Source organism: Rissa tridactyla, chromosome 2, assembly GCF_028500815.1.
Source record: "Rissa tridactyla isolate bRisTri1 chromosome 2, bRisTri1.patW.cur.20221130, whole genome shotgun sequence".
NCBI classification, from domain to species: domain Eukaryota; kingdom Metazoa; phylum Chordata; class Aves; order Charadriiformes; family Laridae; genus Rissa; species Rissa tridactyla.
The window spans coordinates 150,351,080-150,370,537 of NC_071467.1; the positions used below are offsets into that span (position 1 = coordinate 150,351,080).

The 19,458-nt window shown below is 36.6% G+C and overlaps 1 protein-coding gene across 7 annotated transcripts in view; it reads right to left on the bottom strand.

The window, feature by feature from the left end:
* The window catches only part of MPP7 (MAGUK p55 scaffold protein 7), a 155,633-nt gene that overhangs the window by 104,017 nt on the left and 32,158 nt on the right, over positions 1–19,458 (bottom strand). For all 7 annotated transcript variants that reach the window (XR_008464750.1, XM_054190547.1, XM_054190549.1 and 4 more), the window contains one exon: positions 9,606–9,772. Coding sequence is in view for 6 of the 7 variants with exons in the window: in XM_054190547.1 (XP_054046522.1) it covers positions 9,606–9,642 (37 nt within the window). In the remaining variant the exon portion in view is untranslated. The remainder of the gene's footprint in view (positions 1–9,605; positions 9,773–19,458) is intronic.

Consider the following 19,458-nt stretch of genomic DNA (forward strand, 5'->3'; position numbering starts at 1 on the left):
TACTTTAATTTTAAAAAGCAGATCATTTATTCAAAGGTCCCAGAAGACCTGAGCATGCATTAAAAAAAAAAATTAACAATGAGCTTAAACAGGGAGATGTAAGACTATTTTGCAGTTATAAGAGGTCAAGTGAGTCCGGTCGGTCCTACAAATCAACAACAGATCACAATGTCATCATCTCTGGACTCTCCCAAATCATTGAAACAGAGGAGGAAAAAGGGCCTTTCTAGATTAAACAAGATCACATAATCCAGTGGCAGTAATTGGAGTCAACCTTAGATATTGGTATGCAGCTATATATGAAATATATTCACATTATATAAATTAGGTACAGTATTTAATACTGTTTGTCAAGTAAGGAAAAGCCTGTAGCATGGGAATATTAATAAAAGGAGACAAGCACTGCACATAATACTACTATAAAACTCTTGTAAGAGTGGAAAGGGGAGGGGGGTATTTGAAGGTGAATATATAGTCTATTAAATCTAACTACCTGATTCAAGAATAAAAAAAAAATTGAAAGTAATAAATTAATACTGGACATACAATACACTTTTAATGAAATTTAGTTCAGCCACGAAAAGATACTCAGGGAATTAAAAACCAATGACTAGATAACCTTGCCTAGAGAAACAGTCCATATAAACTATATGCATGTAGATAATCTAAATACACATACATAACCTAAAACTAAAATTTACAACAGCTTGTCATGACAGAGAAACTACTCTGAAGGTTTCGGACTAGTGGCAAGAGCAAGTAAGATAAAATGGCTGCAGAATAAGGCTTGTAGCATTCTGCCAGCTTGGAGTAAGGAAATAATTTCAAGGGAAAATCCAGCTATGTTTGAAAACTCAGCACCATCCCTGCTTAAAAAGGTAATGGTTTTTTTTTTGGTTTTTGTTTTTTTTTTTTTTTTTAACACACTTAAACAATTCCTGTCTTCAGCATACCTTCACCTTTTCCTAAACTTAATTAATACAATTTAGTTTTATTCAATCTGAAGAACAGAGTGTATAATAATAATGGCAATTCCAATTTTAAAATCTGTATGCTAAATTTGCACATGCAATAATATTTAAGACTAAGCAGCAATGGAAAGCTTTTAAATCAGAAACAACGGGACATAAAGGATTTTTCCAGTTCTAGAAAATTGCTTCCTTCATAGTGTTATATTCTATAGAAGACTGCTTGTTCCTAGGAGGAGAATAAATGGCCAAGCAACCGATGAAAGTGTTCCCGTACTGAACCACTCGCACTGCAGATTCCAGATGCTCTACATTCTTGACATCAGAATGGAAAAATTTACTGTTAGTCTAGAGAAATTTAATATCACCATTCTTGTCATATCCTTCATAGCTTCATTATTAGGACAAGTCTGTGGAAGCTATAAACTAGTGCTAAATGATAAAAAAATATGGTCTCTGCGTTCCATCACTCTTGCATATTACAAGAAAACACCAACTTTGTTTTGGTTAGCGTAAAGAAAGAAATAGAGACAAATGGATGTGCATTTGCTTTCATATGTTAATTAATTTCCTGAATTAGCATTCTGAACAATCATGCCAGACTTCGAATCAAAAATTTTTACAGTAACTGAGGGATAATAAACACTAAAGAACATATATCTAAGCCCAGAACAACACTGTAAAATTTTATTGTATTAATAAAATGGGACACACCAACCTTTAAATTTTCCACTTTGTCAAAGGTAAAATAATCAGCACCACTTGCTGCCATTTATAACAAGCTGACATTTTTTCACATTTGAACTGCACTTTACAGTTCTATAAAGGCTCAGACGACACTTGCCTTACACAAGAGCAAACAGCATTGCAGTAGAAACACTCATTCTGACATCCTTGCTGCTGCATAATAAAATCAGTCACTAACACCAAATATTGAAAATTATTTCCTTCTGAAGTTTGAGATCAGTATTTATGCACAGGTTCATATAAAAACATATGCAGTACACATCTGCATTAGGACAGACACACCACACCGTCCTATCAGACTCCAGTTGTAAAAAGACCACTATGTGCTCAATTTTATGTGCTACAAATAGTTCTTTTTTATGTTCTCTTAAGTAATTCCACTGAATATACGGGCTTCCTGACACTGCAAAAAGTTAAAGACTCACAATTTTTCTCTGCAGAACCAGAGTGATTAACTCATTCCAGCATGTACCTTTTTTTAAATTTTGCAGTTTAGCATTTAAAAAAAGATTAATCTAATTTTCAAAGGTACAGGATGCCAAGTAACCAGATAATCATGACATGCAAGTGATCAGCATCTTTGGGAAAAAAAAAAAAAATCTGTTTTGATTTATTTGTTAATTCACAAAAGAAGTAAAATGCTGAAATCCTTACAGATGGAACAGCAATTGAAATGTCAATGTTCTATTTTTTTTCCTAATGAAAACAAGAATTTTGCTGTAAGTGTACTCAAAGAACAAGACTACATACTCACTAAGGGCAATACAGTCTTTTAACTTAAAAGTTGTACCTAATTTTTATTCCTCCAAGCTACAGTAATTTGTTAACCCACCTTAAAACAACGTTATGACAGAAAATGTAGAAAGCGAGCAATCATTTAAGCCCACCACTTTTAATAATATTATTTCCTTCAAAATGGAAAAGTCTTCAGTTTTGGAACTTGGCTCCCAGAGCTAAAGAATCCGCGGTTGTTTGAAACAGTTATTGGTCTTTTAGGATTTGTCTCAACATGTGTATTTCAGATTTAGCATACTACATACCATTACGTTCTGATGCAAGTTAAAATAGTTGATCCCTATTTGCATTCATACAGGACAAGACTTTTGCTGCAGAGTTCTTGCTCGTATGGCTCATGAATGCTGCTTCAAAATCAAAACCCCTCAAAACATACTTACTAGACACTGTGTCAACAAGGATACTTTTAAAGTTCATAAAATGTACTTTCTTGAGTATTCAAAAGCTCTCCTATTATCTGCAAAAATAACACGTACTTACCTAAGTATTCAAAAGCTCTCCTATTATCTGCAAGAATAACACATACATAAAAATGATTTAAAGTGACCTATCAAGCACAAATCCATAAGCAGCTTGTGGAAAGCCCATACAAAGATCTAATGGTCGTTTGGTTTTTTTTTGAAAATTCTTGGCTCCTCCAACAAAGCCTCTATACTACGACACCTTGAATAACCTTGACTAATTGACTGGTCCTTTGTATAGGCATCAGCTTGGTGAGTCTATTTCTATCTAGATCTTCATCAACACTAGAGGAGCCAATAGCAATGACCTGGCAGGCAGGCAGGAAAGAACTCATTCCAGCACTAGGATGTCACTGGGCACACTCGCCATGTTTAACTTGTTAGTCACAGTTTGCAAGGTTAAGAGCCTTGGAACTGAGGAGGGGTAGCGAGGAATACTAAATGTGGCCAAGGAGGACATAATATTTCATTAAGAGACTGAATAAAGACTTCTAACAACAGAAGCCAAGACTATTTTCAACTCAGTTATGCCTAAAACTACTGGAAACGTCAGTTGATTACCATGTATCTCAACCTTTCTTACTACGTCTTGAGAGTATAAGAAAAAGTCCTACAATCCTAGGCAGTACTGATGCCCAAAAACATGCATATTCTTTCAGTACTGTGTCTCACTGTATGACTGAGTTTCAAGTTTAACACTCAAGTTATGCCATTACATCAGTCAGTCATATATGCATACAGACACATTCACTTGATATACAAGTCTATAGAGTTATATAGGAATATACAAAAGTTTCAAGAGTCAGGTACATCATCATCTTATCTCGAAAACAAGTTTAGAAAATTAAACTGTCTGATATTATTAAACCATTTCATAGTTTATCCCTAAGATTAATATGCTGCACTTAGGTGGTTTTTGTTTGTTTGTTTGTTAAACCAATGTGTTATTTTGAAAACAAAATCATATTTGAACTGCTGTCTTCCACAGCAGGCAATGAACTGCAGGCAGGGAAGTTTCTCACTGCGTCTTAGTAGTACTAAATTTCCCTGAGATTAACAGCTTTAGTTTTATTAAATCAGCCAATACTTGACCTGATGTTGGGCTAAGAAGCCACAGAACCTTTCATCTCACAATACATGCACACAATACATACACTCTGCTGGCTAACCTGGGTGCTGGCGCAGCTACACTTGTGCCATAGAGCACAGTAGTCCACTCTCGGCAAAGGACATCTGGCATCACTAGGAACTGTCAACCATTCCTGTAATTACCGCTTTTGGTTCAACAAATGTAGCTATACACTTAAGCCTCTGGTTAGAAACAACATAGGCTGCTGCACTTTCAAATTTACCACAAAACTGCACGTTGCTCACCAAAAAAAAAAAGAAAAAAATTGAGTAAAAATTGTTGCAGCTGCCAGACCATTTGAATTTAAGTTTGTGTCCAAGAACTGTAACAGTTTTAAAGAGTTTAACATCAGTAAATATAATTGCACACATTTTCTGATTCCACACTGCTGAATCAGCCTAGCATAATATAAAATATTAACCCAAACAGAACAGTTTAGAGAAATTTCATTCTACTTTGAACAAGTTTTCCAACAGTCACCCTAAGTATGTCGATACCAAAAATAAATACCCTTTCCAACACCAGCAAGTTATATTTTTAAAAATTAAATCTGATAGCAATTAAAGGTAGCCATACGTCTCATACTTTCCCAAATCTTTCATATTAACATTAGCCTACAAGACATTTAATGCCTCTGGCAGCTGGAGATGGGGAGAATTCAAGAATGCACTGTAAAATATTGGCTCTATTTATTAATTCAGTATAAATTTTGCTAGTGTATCAGTTTTCATGAAAATCTAGCCATATCTGTGAATTTCAGTGCGGTGAAAAATTGAAGTAGCCTTGAAATCATGATGCAGGCAAAGGCATTTTGATACTCCACTTACTGTGGCACATCTTTGCCCAAGTGGTAAGGGACAGTGGGAAGCAGGTGAGTGGAGGCTTTCCCTCTGCTCCGTTTCCACTGTGGCACATCCGCGGGGAAGCAGAGGCAGCTTGGAGCAGCATTCAGTCGCCCGGCAAGCCTTCACCCTGGCAGCCTCCAACGGAAGAGCTACTCCCAGAAATCTTTCCTTCGTTGTTCTCCTAAATTCCCCTTCTCTTCATCTCATAACAACGAATCCAGATCTTTGGCCACCATTTTATGTTATTACATTTTTTTAAACAGTCTGTAAAAAAAGAACTCCCTGATTTCTGTCTCCCTCCTTGTCCTGAAAACTGATTTAGAAGGCTAAAATCTTTAGCCACTTCAGCTTAATTTGTCCTGCTCTACAAATGTTTGTGATGTCCCCCTCGCAGCTCAGCCAACTGCTCAGCTTTTTCTTCGTGTTACCATTTCTTTTTTTTCTCTCCACCTTTTTATCCTTTTCATTATCAATCATTCTTAGAAGAGATTATGTTAAAACTGGCAAGTTGATTAAAATGCATCAGTATTAAATAAAGGGAATACATCTATATGAAAACAGTTAAAGCACGGATAGCATCTTTCGGTGTTCAGATGACTGCAAATCATCTTTGAACTTCGCATTGATTGCAGTGGTCTCATTTCACTGGGAGATAATCCATATGGACTATGGAACTACCATATCAACATAATATTCTAGCAAAATATTTCTACCAGTATTCAATATATGCACATCAACAGCATGCAGCTTCAGAGATCAAGATAATTTTTAAAGAATCACAGAATACACTACTAAAAATGTTGTCTGGAAAAATACCCAACATTTAGAACAAATTTCATATCTTTATTTTGTGTGATACAAAACAGAAAAGAAAACACCAAAACAAGGACTATTTTAAAGGCCACATGAACTTACAATTTGGTTAGTAACAAATGTGTTGGGTTTTTTTTTTATTTAAAAAACTAACATGTATTCAGTTTTACAGGCTTGTAATACTGAACAAACTCCACTATCTGGCACAGCATTAGCTCCTATACGTATTCAAGAAAAAACTAATATAAGCCCCGTGCATTTTTTTCTTTCTATAATTTACAATATGCAAATTCATGAACTGCTTCTGCCTTTCATTATAGTTAAGCAATCTCACACAGTTTTACTTGGTGGCCAAACTTGTCTCATAAATATGATTTTCCTGCTGACAATACATGAATCAAAAACACAAAGTCTGCTTTGCACATTTGTGCACTAGTTTTTAAGGACAAACAGAAAAGCATTTTCAAACTCGTCAGCTGAGCAAGCTTGATACAGGGCTGAAAGGAAAGAAATCTGTACCAATTTTATGATGTTTTTCACACTAAAACAACACTTAAAGCATAATGATGTCATCTTGGCTCTACCAAAGTCAGCAACGAAGCTGCCATCAACTACTGTGAAGCCAGCTCTGGAAACTTAAATCTTCCTAAATATATTAGATAAGTGAATGCCAGATCTTGCAGACTTGCTTTACCTGCAAAAGTGCAAGTCTTGCTCAGTCTTCAAACTCTATTTGATGGGCTTGCACACAGAGTTCAAGCAGACCTTTGCAACACAGAAAATATTTAAAGCTTCGGATGCAGCCTCAGGCAGGAGCTCAGCCTTCCATTCAAGATAGTCGCTTTAAGATAACTTTGACCTGACACTGACAGGGCTATAAACCTTAAGGGAGGAGCACGATCATGCACGTGTTATAAACAACAAATAATTTTGATTATTATTATATAAAAATAGAGCTTCTAAATGGCTAAGGGAGAGTGGAAAAGAAAGACACGTGTACACATAAGCCCTTCTCTGTCTTAAAGTTAAGAAGCCAGATCAGACTGGTAAGGTACAAAATTAATTTCAAAGTCATTTGATGAATCTAAATTAATTAAAACAAATGTTTTAAACAAAAGACTGAAAATATTGTAGCCATGCTTTTAATTTATCACAGTTTAAAGTCTGGTAAATGCCTCTCAAAACAGATTTAAAAGGCATGGTCTGTGTTCAGAACATACAGGTTAAAACATGGTGTAAGTATATGAAGAAAGCAGCTGCAAGGACATGGTGACATCCCTAATAAAAAGTCTGTTGACAAAGTAAAAGCAATGTAAAATTAATACAAGAAGGTCAACCTTCAGGCTGATCAAATATGGCACATCATGAACACTATCCTGCGTTTGACAGTGGTCTGATGCCTAAGACTATATAGAAAAAAAAAATCATCAATGCTTCCATACTAGTGTCCGAGTTTCCAGTAGTTCATGACTTGGCAACTTTCTGATATTCACAGATGATACGTTTCTATTTACTAGTCCTCAATGAATTCTTTCACTCATTTTTAAATCCAGGTTTATTTTTACTTCACCAGGATACAACAGCAACAAAAATAAGCTAGGTCAGGGTTTTGTTTGAATGCACTAATAAAACGGTCTCAGCAGACAGACTAAATGAAGTGGCATCTCTACCCTAGAAGTGCATTTTTGTTATGTCCCCAGTAAGTGACTTGCTAACTCTACAGCATCCCAGATAGTCTTCTCATGGACTACAGCAGTTTCAACTCATTACACGGGTTTATGCAGGCAAGGCAAGAGAAAAACTAGTCCACCCACCAAGGAACAACACAATTAAGAAAATCCAAATTTTTTTTTGTGCTTCTCTTTTTTTTTTTTTTAATTTCAGACAGATGGTAATAACAGAAAAGCGGGGCTCTGACTAGAAACCACCTGTATTATAACCAGGACAGAAAGCACAGTTCGATGTAATTATTCAAAAAATACTTAAATACCTATCATCCCTATTAGGAAATACCATAAAGAAACTGGAAGAAAATAATTCTCTTTTCCTTCCAAATGCCAATTTTTATTTAAAGAAACAATTTACAACTTGCAGCAGAAAACAAGTTGGATTTTAAAAGCAGTATCATTTAACAGTAAGCCATTAATGGTGCATATCACATTTTAATATAGATTGCCTGGGAGAATAGAGATAACTGAGCATTACCACACACCATAATTATTAAAGGTGTATTTGGGTTAAATATTAAAGATGCATTTTTAATGCATCACATGCATTGAATAGAACAATAAAACATGTTTCTAGAGACGTTTTAACATACACAATTTAAGAATTACAATTTTTTCCCCACTTTTTGGAGACCTTTTCTTTCTCTATTCAGGGAATGTCCATGACTATTATTTTTGGACATGTTACCATTCCTTAAACAATAAAACAAGCAAAGTTGTCAGCATCAGGCACCAGTCATCACATATCCCCCTGCTGTTCATCTCAACATGTTGTTGAGACTTCTGAAACGTCAGAAAGCATTTGGCCAAGTAATAATAAGAAAAAAATTAAGGCACATTTTGGAAGGACACAAAAGGTTGCGTGATGAAGAAAGCAAAGATCCAGAATGGAAAATCAGCTCAGAGGAGACCCTGATAAGTCTTCCAAAATTCACCTTTAGCACGCTGAGCAGCTTCAACTGCACTTATTTCCATGGGGGAAGGAGGAAAAGAGACAGGTGTGTAGAGGTAGGCTTTGGCAAGCTAATAGTCAAATCCCTTAAGCACAGGAATAGGGAGACAAAGCAAATAAAAACAAACACAACCCTCCCTCCCCATGGTAATGAATAAATAAATAAGTAAACACACACCCCCAACTCTAAAGATTAATATTTTAATCTAAGAGAAATTTTGCACAGACCTGAGGTGTGGAAAAAAAAAATCACTGCACTGTTCAGTCTGTTTAAAATAAGAATCAAATGCAGCTTCTTACATACATATTTTTTTGTTTCCTGACTTGAAATCTCACGCTTTGTTTTCAAAATCCTGCTGTATAAATTTATGTGATCTAGAATAACAAGCATTGGGGTGGAAAGCAGGGATCTTCGTACTGTAACCTCAGCCAGATCACCTATTTACCAAACACCCTCAAGCAAAAATACTAACTAAAAAAGGGACAAAAATATTGTCAGACAAAGAGAATGCACGCACAACAGCAAGATGAGATTTAACCTTTGAATATAGCCTAATATTGCAACAAAGAAGGTGAAAACTACGGAAAGCTACATATCTGTACTCCCACTGCCTGCAGTCAGTGACAGGAACTGGACTCTGACATGGAAGGCAAGGGAAGGAAGAGAACTTCAGACGGTCTTTTTCTTCTCCTAATTTGTTAAAGAAGTGTCAAAACTAAATAGTCTGTGTTCAGAAATAACTCCACTGATAAATGTAACTCACAGAGGGGATAGTCTAGACTGCTGCAAATATTAAGGCATGTATGATATCATCTTTTTTTTTTCCCCTCCTACTTTTTCAAGTTAACATTGTAGGAACCATGCTTAGAGGCGAATCCAAGTTCTTCAGATCCATATATAATATCTGTTTGGAGTTGTTGTTTTCGGGGGGTTGGGGATGGAAAGGAAGATGATGATGGTGGGACTTTTAAAAATTAATTTATTTTACCTGTTGTGTTTCATGTATCTAAATTAACTTCAGGGAGAAAAGGTTATGTTTAAAGTGTTAAATTAAGCATCTGTTGAGACCATAATTAATTATCTTATTTGATGATTTCTTGAAATAGAGACCGTAGACTTAACAAATAAGATCTGGAGGAAGCATGCAGTCCTCCCTGGCTTGCATACCTGTGTCACTTCCAGATCCAGCTGATAACGCTGGCATGATTTAGTCTGCAGAGTATCACGCAGGACCGTCAGACTAGCGCTCTGCAGCCAGAAGGCAGAAGTTAATTTCAGAGTAACTGCTTGCAGCCAAGTTGTCTACGAAGATTTATGCTATCTCCCGGTTTCTCCTAGAAAGAACAGAAACAGAATTTTACAATTAAGAATATTGTTAAACTGTAAATTACTGCAGCTAACCAAATCCAGTCATTATCACAAAACAAGTTTTTGATTTAAGACTCTCAAAACAAAGTGCTTTGCATTTATTTATGACTGTTAAGATATTTTTTTTGCCCGGGTGAAACAAGTTTTGTTTTCTTCAGTCTAGCCTATAATCCCATTCTGCTGTAAAAATAATTTAACACATTTCTCTCATGTAAATTATACTCTTTAACTCCAGCACATTGGGTATTTTGGAAATAAAGTCTAGGGCTACTTTATTAAAACAATGAATAATTTAAGTCACTCAAATTTTGCTACTACTTATCACAGAAAAAAAAAATAATTGCTTACTCACATGGTAATTTATTGAATGTTTCTACTTAACCTCCTTTTATTTGTTTTCAGTTCATTTAAGATCTGACATGCAACTTTTATTTGTAATCTGGAAATATAATCTGAATTTTAACTAAAGTTGTAAAAAGCAGGACTGGGCAAACACTTCTCTAAGGTAAATAGCAGTTTGATTTGTGAAGTTGATGGAGCTATTATCATGCAGACGACGTTAAGGAATCTTTCTGTAATTCATTACTACAAAGTCAGTATTTTTTTAAGACACATTTTTTAATTATTCCACAGGCCTACTGATACTCAGTTTTGGGTCTTTCTTTTAAAAAGTCATTGAAGAAAATTGAGAGCAAATATAACAAAAGTAAAAACCAATTTCAAGTATAAGTGAATATATTTAAATTCAAGTACGTTAAAATATGAAACTGGAACACAAACTTGTGAAAAGAAATTCAGAGTTAAGACTGGAAATGTTTACTAATAGCAGGGACGGGGTCTGATGTGTTTGCAGGCAGAAGAAAGGAAGAGGGAGAAGTAGAAGCTAACAGAAAACGGGTTTTCTCCAGATTTCCTTGAACAAAGCAAGCAGCATAGTTCTGCTTTAGCATAAAAAAATAAACAAATAGAAGAACATTTTGCTGCTGCTGCCAGTTTGGTTTTTGTTGTTTTGTATTTTTTTTAAACACATTCATATTAATCAGAATGACTTTTGAAGTCATCTTGGCTCTGAAAGTGCATTTTTTGGACACATTTGTACTTGGCAACAGTCTTGTGGAAGAGTAACATACAGGTGCTGTAAACACTGTATGCTGTTCAAAATTTTGTTTTTCACCAAAGAAATCCCCACTTTGCTAAAAGTACTGCAACATATTAAGGGCCACCCACAAGATTTTGTTTAGTAAGTTTTAAATCAATTAGATATAAGCTAGTTGTTAACTCGTCCCTAGGCACAAGCCTATAGTTTAAACAGTTTGGCATCTTTAAGTTCTTTTTTTTTTCTCCCCGAAGTGTTTACCCGAAGAAAGATTTTGCATGTCAGCTTTCAAACTCCAGTGAACCTGCTTTTTTTTTTTTTTTTTTTTTTTTAAGGTAGCAAATACAGCAGAAGTTACAGCCCTGGATAACTTCTATGATGAAAAGGATCAAGTAGAACTTAAAGACCTATCTATTAAGATTGTTTTATTAGGGTTTTGAGGTTTTCTTAGTTATAAAAGTTTGTGGTGAAGAAAAAAAAGTGAGTTTTCACTAAAAAAGCATCAACTTCCAGAAAAATAATTTGACATTCATCAAATCAGCACAAAATCCATTAACTTAAAATTTAAAAGACATAGGAAAGTTAATTATTTCAGACTGAAAGCTCATCTTATGATGACAAAGTTGTAAAACATCGATATGCAAAGCTAGCCAGGGTGCAGTTTAAAAGAAAAAAAAAAGAGAAAAAATAGAAACATCGTGGCCAAGGACACGCTGTACCAATTAAGAAGGAACATATTCACTTTGCATTAATTCTGCTTGTTTTCTTTTTAACACATACAAGCGCCATAAAGAAGAAGTCATGTTCTAAGCTCACTTACAGTCCCTAGTGTGAGCACACGACTACAGCCGTACGAAGGATGGAGGCATTTTTAGTTTTCAGGCATGTAAGAAACTGGTTAAAATAAAATGATTTACTATTAATAGGACATCTTAGATTTATATGCAGCTTAAAGTACTTTTGTTTATTAAAAAAAAAAACCAACCCAAACAGGCAAGGCATTCTCATTAAAGGTGCATTATTATTAAATAGAAATTCAGGTCCCTTAAAAAGTTCACTGCGAAATGTGGAATGTCTTGTTGATCTACGTACATGTCATGTATTTAAACTTGATGGTTTCTTTATTTTTCTTTATTTCACGGTAAATCATTCAATATTAAAAAAATTCAAGCTCATTATTATTTAAGAAACTTATATACGGCACAAAGTTATTCCCACTAGATCCTAAATATATATTAATGAAAAATAAATGACCTGATGAAATCCTTACCAGTAAAATGCTTAATATTTTGCTGGAATAGAACAGGGATTTATTTTTTTTTTTCTAACTTGCAAATTAAGCTACATTTTTGCAGTGATGATGTTATTTTCTTTGGCTCGCTCTATTTAAAATGCTTTGGAAGTTTTTGCCGGAGCCCAGCCATAGGCATTGCTGACTGCTGTATGGAATCGATTTGCTGCAACACAGAAATACCAGCTGTTACAGTATGTCCTGAGAGGGATTACCGAATATTCTTAAATTGAAGTTCAATCCATCTTTCCATAAAAATTAGAAGCCAACGCCAGGAACGTAACAGCAGTATCAAGTGCACCTGAGGCATTTACAATACCCAGCAGGACTGTTACAACCAGCCTCTAAAAAGGGCTTATTTTTGAAATTTCATTATTCCACTCGTACCTTGCTTCTATATATCACACCGTATCGGGTTCTGCTGGCACCCGCCGTGTGGAAACAGCGAGAGCCGCGCAGGCCCCTCACACGCCGGGCACTTTCCACCGGGCCCGCGGCCGTGCGCGGCGCCTGACACCTAGCGGCGGCGGGGGGCGCCGGGCCGGGCCCGGCCGCGCCTCACCGGGGCCCGGCCCGGCCGCGCCTCACCGGACTGCCCAGCTATGGAGAGGAGCGCCTCGAAAGGTTCCAACGTCAACCATTTCTGCTTTTGATCACAACAGTATAAAATGAAATAACTAACTAAAATTTAACAGTAAACTACATTTTCGTTATTTCTGCCTGTATTTACTTGCATAATGAATGACGGTTCTATTTCTAGGGCTTTCTGCTTGAATTGGTATTAAATAAAACCCCAAACTAGATGTCTGTGAGAGGAAGAGCGAGGTTTCCCTGCCTTCCAACGGCTCCTGCACGCTGCACAAGCACATCCACCACGCCAGACGCCGTTCTAGTTTGCTTCGCCGCCAGGCTTATTAAGGTGACAGAATTTACCGGGGTGCCAAACCCCCCCAGTTATAAATAGCCAGGAGCGGGGCAGAAGCCTCCAGGGAACGACTTCCAAAACTGCAAAATCCTCAAATTACACCTCTCCCAGGGAACCGTTTTTCTGCATATGCCACAAATAAGAGAGGCCCCTTACCTAAGAATGAGGGGATAAATCTTGTCCCTGATGACCCATGTTGTCACTACAGGAAGACTAGTAACGATGGACAGTTCTAGGCAGATAAGATAAAATAGCAGGGTTGGAGCCAGTCGAACAGTGCCAAGATGAACACTCTTCCACACATTTTTAGCTTTAGTAGCTTCTTTCTAGCATCCTCTATTGCTTTGGAATGGAAGTGACACCATTAGTCACGCATACATTTTATTTTAGTCAAGTTCATTTTTCTACAAGAGATGAGGTAGGTAAAGGATTCAAATCATGCATTTGGAGACAGCACGCATCAAGATTTGGTTCTACCTTTGACTCCCCATCCAAACCTCAATGAACTGCACAATATTTATTTCTAAAAGGTTATTTTACAAGTTACTTAATATTTTTGGCACTTTAATGAATATAAATTTATTTTCTTCACATTTAAAAAGCAGGCTGAAGACTTTTGACTGATTTAAAAATAGGTAAATACGTAAGAAGCATGAACCTAGCAATGTTACAAATGAGGGGGGATGGGACACACGGGACTTAAGTCCCGGTTGTTTGATACAAGAAACACTCAACGTGTTTTTCTAAGGGATGCTACAGTTATAAAGGCTGTAACATTGATTTCCAGAACTAAGCCAGTATGCCTGCAAATGGTATTTGAACTACCAGATAGAGATTTCATGTGGAGACAGGAAATTTGACAGCCATTCAGTCTTGTATTCATCATGGGGCCTCAAGTAATTGAATGACTAGGGACATGTATACAAGTCTCCAAAACCTAGTCAGCACAGGAAATTGCCAAAGGAGGTTTTCTAGACTGGGAGAAGTAAATCTGTTTCAGTAGACAAAATCTGAATTGAAAATGGTGGTCTACTCTCTTGGAAGTTGTAATATAATGAGATCTATTGAATCCTTAATGTCTTCTGAGGAAGTTTCCACCTCCTCAATCACAGGGTCTCTGACAGGCTACTGGAACCCGCTGGTGGCTCCTGACAGGCTTCCAAAGCTGCTCAGCCACCCTTGTAGGTGGTACATGCACCTTGTCAGCAGGAACCCTCAGAAAAATCTTGAGCTGGAATTACTGCATAAAGGACATAGCGCACAGATGTGATGGGACTTCAAAGGCACTGCAGAAGCAAGAAGGTGCCTCTGACTCACTCAACTGTGGGTATAATGGAAACAGAAAGAGCGGCAAAAAAACCTGTGGGTATAGAGTCCAAGGAAAAAATAGGAATATCTAGGCAACTACCAAATGTTATTGACTAATACACCAACGTAGAGAACATGGACTGTCCCAAATTGAGAAGAATAACAGCTGCCTTCACTAGCTTTCTACTAGTCTTGCCATCACACCAGTCTTCAGTCATCAAAAGAATTTAAAGCTTCTGCATAATATTTTTCTGTATAGTGTTATAGCAGTGCTCTCCATCTTGTTTAGCTTAGCTTATGTAACTTTTTAGCTTACCCCATGGGGATGTTAGAAACAACCTCGCTTTATTAAAAGGCTCTGAGAATAACAGATAAGAATTTAGACACTCTTAAGCATCCATTGAGAATGTAAAACTGCTTGACTTTTAATTCATACATTTGTGGAGGCATCTTTAACAAATATTCGGTTTGGAAAAACCATACCTCTGAACTCATAATATCTTGGGAGTGTGACTTATACTTCCATGGCTCAAATTCAACTGTGAAACCCCAATGCATCAGAAAAGAGATCTCTCCAGTTTCCACTTACTGGAAGATTTTTACAGATGGGGAAGAAAGATGACCTAAATGATAAACCCCCAAATTACTATTAAAAAAAGATGAGTACTGAAGAAGTCATGTGCTGAAAAACATTAAGACATTAGAAATGAATCCCCATTAGTCTGTGGTGGTTATTTCCGAGAGTGCTCAGCTCTCACTATAATGAACAGTTTGATCACCACCAGAACAAAGCAAGGCTGATTTCCAATGGCCTTACTGACTTTAGTGTCTAGGCTACATGGTTGGGCCTTTTAATTTTATTCTGTTCCTCTTGAAGGATGAGCTCCCACTAGAACCTTCCCTCACTGAGTCACTAACAGATGACACACAACTCTGGTCACTCTGGAAATTAATATAATCAAAACTTTTCCTCCTCTGTCATGTTGGACTGAATTTGTTCAAAGGCTCAGAAGACAGCAGGAGAGGGAAAAAGAGAGCACAACACAGGACTTACTTCCTTCAGAACTTCGGTAAATACATTCCTCCTCCTGAAGAGCTTAATCCTGCGTCAATCGGAAAAATCTCACTTACCTAGACACTACAATAGCAAGACCGAAACTGATCTCCCAGATTTCATCCAGATTGTTCTTGTCCTTTGCCCAAACAGGGATCATAACATAAAACCTGCTTATCTAGATACCACCTTTATCTGAACCCTTTCTAAATACAACTGTAAAGTACATTCTTTCAATAATGAGTCAATCTAATGCAAAACAAAAATAGAAAAAATATAGACTATATTAAAATGTAAAATAATTTATTGTACATTAAAAGTTTTAGACAGGTCCTCGCTGCCTTAAAACAATTGAAATACATTCAATAAGCAGCATTAGATAAAATTGCAACAGTGGCAAGACTGTTTGCAACCTGCACCTTCCCTGTCTTTAACACAAAAAACCCGACATGAGCTCTGTCCAGGCTCAGATTTTAAATGTCAGTGTTGGAACTGAGCACATTCCTTTAAATGTATGAAAACATTCCTTTAAATACATACACTAAAGCTACCAGTTTAATTTAAAACAGCATCACTGCAGTAGATGTCAGATACCCTTAGACAGATCCAATTTTCTGCAAATAAAATGTACCAACTGACAGAATAATATTAGTTTAATAAACTAGTTTAATAAAGCTATTCATTAAAATGTGACCTAAACTATGTTTCAGATCAAAGGTTGCTCTTTTGGTTTGAGTTACTGGTTTGGGTACGCTTTTAACACTTTTCCCCTAGCTGCAAACCATTCCTTTTCTTGGAAAATACCTGTCAGCAGGTACCACAGCCTCTCCATTAATTACCTGCACAAACAGTTTTGTTCTGGCACGGTTTCTTGACAGTCTGTTTGAAGAGTGTAACAAACTAAAGTAAATGATAAATGTTACCAGCCCCCCAAAATACTGGAAAAAAAAAAGTGGCAACTTTAACAGATTTCTGTAAGTGAGAATCATAGAATCATTTAGGTTGGAAAAGGCCCTTAAGATCATGAAGTCCAACTGTTAAGGTTCAACAAAACCTGCTGCAATGAGTTATCTGATAACCTCAACTCTCCCTAACAGACAATTATACAAGTTATGCACCAAAAGGCTCTGCAACTTCCATTTTAGAAATACAGTCCATATTTTTTTAGTATTATAATTCAGTTTTATCCCACATCTACAAAAGCTGATGGAAAAATCTCCAACCAATAGAAATCAAAACAGGATTAAGGCCATGCTTAATAGAATAGTAAATGTTCAAGAAAAAATTCATTGATTTATTTTTCAAACCCAAAATTTTATACTCCTCTAGAGCTAGGTGAGGCACAAACGTTCTACAATGCTTCCATATTCTATTACAGAAGACAAAAGTTTTGACCATCCCTTCTCTTTCAGATTAACTAATCTTCTGAACACTTCTCCTTCGTTCAGCATAACTTTCCATAATGCACTTCTGTCAAAATGTGATGATTTTTTTTTTTTGATGGAGGAGAAGATGGGTAAAGGGAAAGGATGAATGAATGAATAACTAAACAATATGTATTCTTTTTTCTGAGAGCAAAAGCAGAATAAACCCCACTTCTTAATATATGTTTTTACCAAAAAAACCCTCACTACAGTAATTTTCACTTTAATCAGTTTCAGGTTGCTTTCTTTAATGGGAATTTTTAAAATTTAATATAAGCAATCTAAAAAGCATATGCCTTTAGCTGAATATTGGAAAAAGTTTTGATTGATTAAGTGGTAATTTATTAGTTGCATGTTGAGTGTAAGAAACAACTACTTTACGTGTGCATGTGCTCAGTAAAAACAAACTACCACACACGGACAGAGAGCTAGTCAGAGGAAGTACGTGTGTTTGATTTCCAGAACTTTATAAGCTTTGCAAGCCAAATTGCTCTTGAATACTCAGTTCGTAGAAGAAAACAAAGGTGAAGCTGAATAGCTCTTCCAGAGCCTCTGCACTACTGGTGCATCAAGCATGCCAGACACTCCTTGCAGTCTTCTGTTCCTCCCTGTGGCCATTCTTCATCCTTGAATTCTCCAATTCTATTTAACTCCCAATGTCACTGCAAAGCTCTCCTCCTGCCTCACACCCTCCCCTCCTCCTCTTCCTCCTTGGCAAGCTCTAGGAGTACCACTGCATCGAGCCCACCATGTGATTTGTCACACAGGACACGCTTCCTTCCAGTTCAATTTTTATTATCTTAATTTTCTCTATGTCCCTCTTTCTAGGAGTGAAGCTCCCCCATCTCAGACCTTGCTGTCACAATTCCATCTTGCAGTTTCTTGCTTCACACCTATTCCATCTTACCCTTTCCCTGGGTGACACTGCGATGTACTTGCTATTCTTGTCATGAATTCGTGATCCTCCACTAACAAAACTTACCTTTACCCCTCTCTTTACAAACATCCCCACCTCCTGACACTTTGCTCTTACTTCCCTTACAGTTTTTGCTTTGTCCTGTCTCCATTTCCACTCCCATTCCACCACTGCTGCAGCCCTAATGGCCCTCCATGTTTTTCACACCATTGCTTTACAAAACCTAGATTCACTTCCCAAATCTATTCTTGACCAGCAAGCCCTTGCTTTACTATTCTCCAAATATCTCCTTTAAGGCTCTTCCCTTTCTTCTAGAACATGGATTAGCCGCGTTCACACGGGCAAGAAACCTTAAGTTTATGACACATGCAAGTGTCACAGATAGAGACAGATCAGATGGGGAGATTTTTCTGCCTGCAGCTCTGTACCATCTCCAGGCTGGAACCCCCCCCAGAGCAGGACTTTCCCGTGTTCTGAGTTACATTTAATCAACACTCAGTAACATCTGGAACACTCCCTAAAAATTTTGGAACCAATTATATATATAGTTTCCAAAGTTATATGTTATAATTCAAAGAGATATGGTTAGAGTTCATCTTTACTGCAACACTTTAAGCTTGATTTACTCTACGAGTACAGTCAGTCATTCTGCACATTTTAGTTATGTACAAATTTAATTAGCAGAAAATAGATCAATTAGAATTAATTTAAAGTTCTGTCTTGCCAACCTATATAGGCTGTTACATTCCCATTGCAATCAGAGCACCAGCCTCTGAGATTCAAGTCATATTTTCAAGTTTAAAAGCCCCTTAATTCAAATATGAGATACTGATGGATGAAGAAGAGTCAGATTTAAGGCAAAGGGTAAACTACGTCAAGTTCACACTGCAGTGAAGACAACCTCTCAGATTTTTCTTCATTTGGCCAAAAAATAATATTCAGTCTTTATGAAGAAAATATTTCAAAATGATAAAGGGTCAATAAACAGAAATGGTAACAGAACTTAACTTGGCAGTGTTACCTACATGAAGAATTTTTTCTGTTTTTCTTGTTCAACTCACAGCTTAATACATTACTTTATGTCTTAATGTATACCAGGAAAACACAGGATATGCAAAGAGTCCAAGTTAATGTTGCTGTTGGAAACTTAATGTTTGCATTTCCTGGATTTTGCAATTCTAACTAGGTGAACAATACTGCATTGATTCTATTTTGGCATTTGCTACAAATACCAAAGTATTTTTTCTGAAACTGTATAAATCAGAGCTAAGCAGTTTGATAGTAAACCTTTGACATTTTCTGTTATTCATAGTGGCCTCTCCAACTCACACAACTTGCAGTTTATTATTAGGCAATGACAAAGGTGATGCTATACAAATTAGCATACCTGCTCCAGCAAGTATAGCTAAATAAAAGTGTAGAAACATTTAAAAAAACCTGATGCTATGAAAAATATAGTGAATACAGGAGTTTTGATGAAGCAATGGAAAAAAATATTCTACAGTAAATACGTTTCTTTGTGATGGTGTCATTGAAGATTCCCTAATGGCACTGGAGAAGTTAAAACAGGAATGTGCGCTGTTCCTGTACATGTCACATACTCCCTTGTGCTCCCATGAGAGGGGATACCCAGGGGCA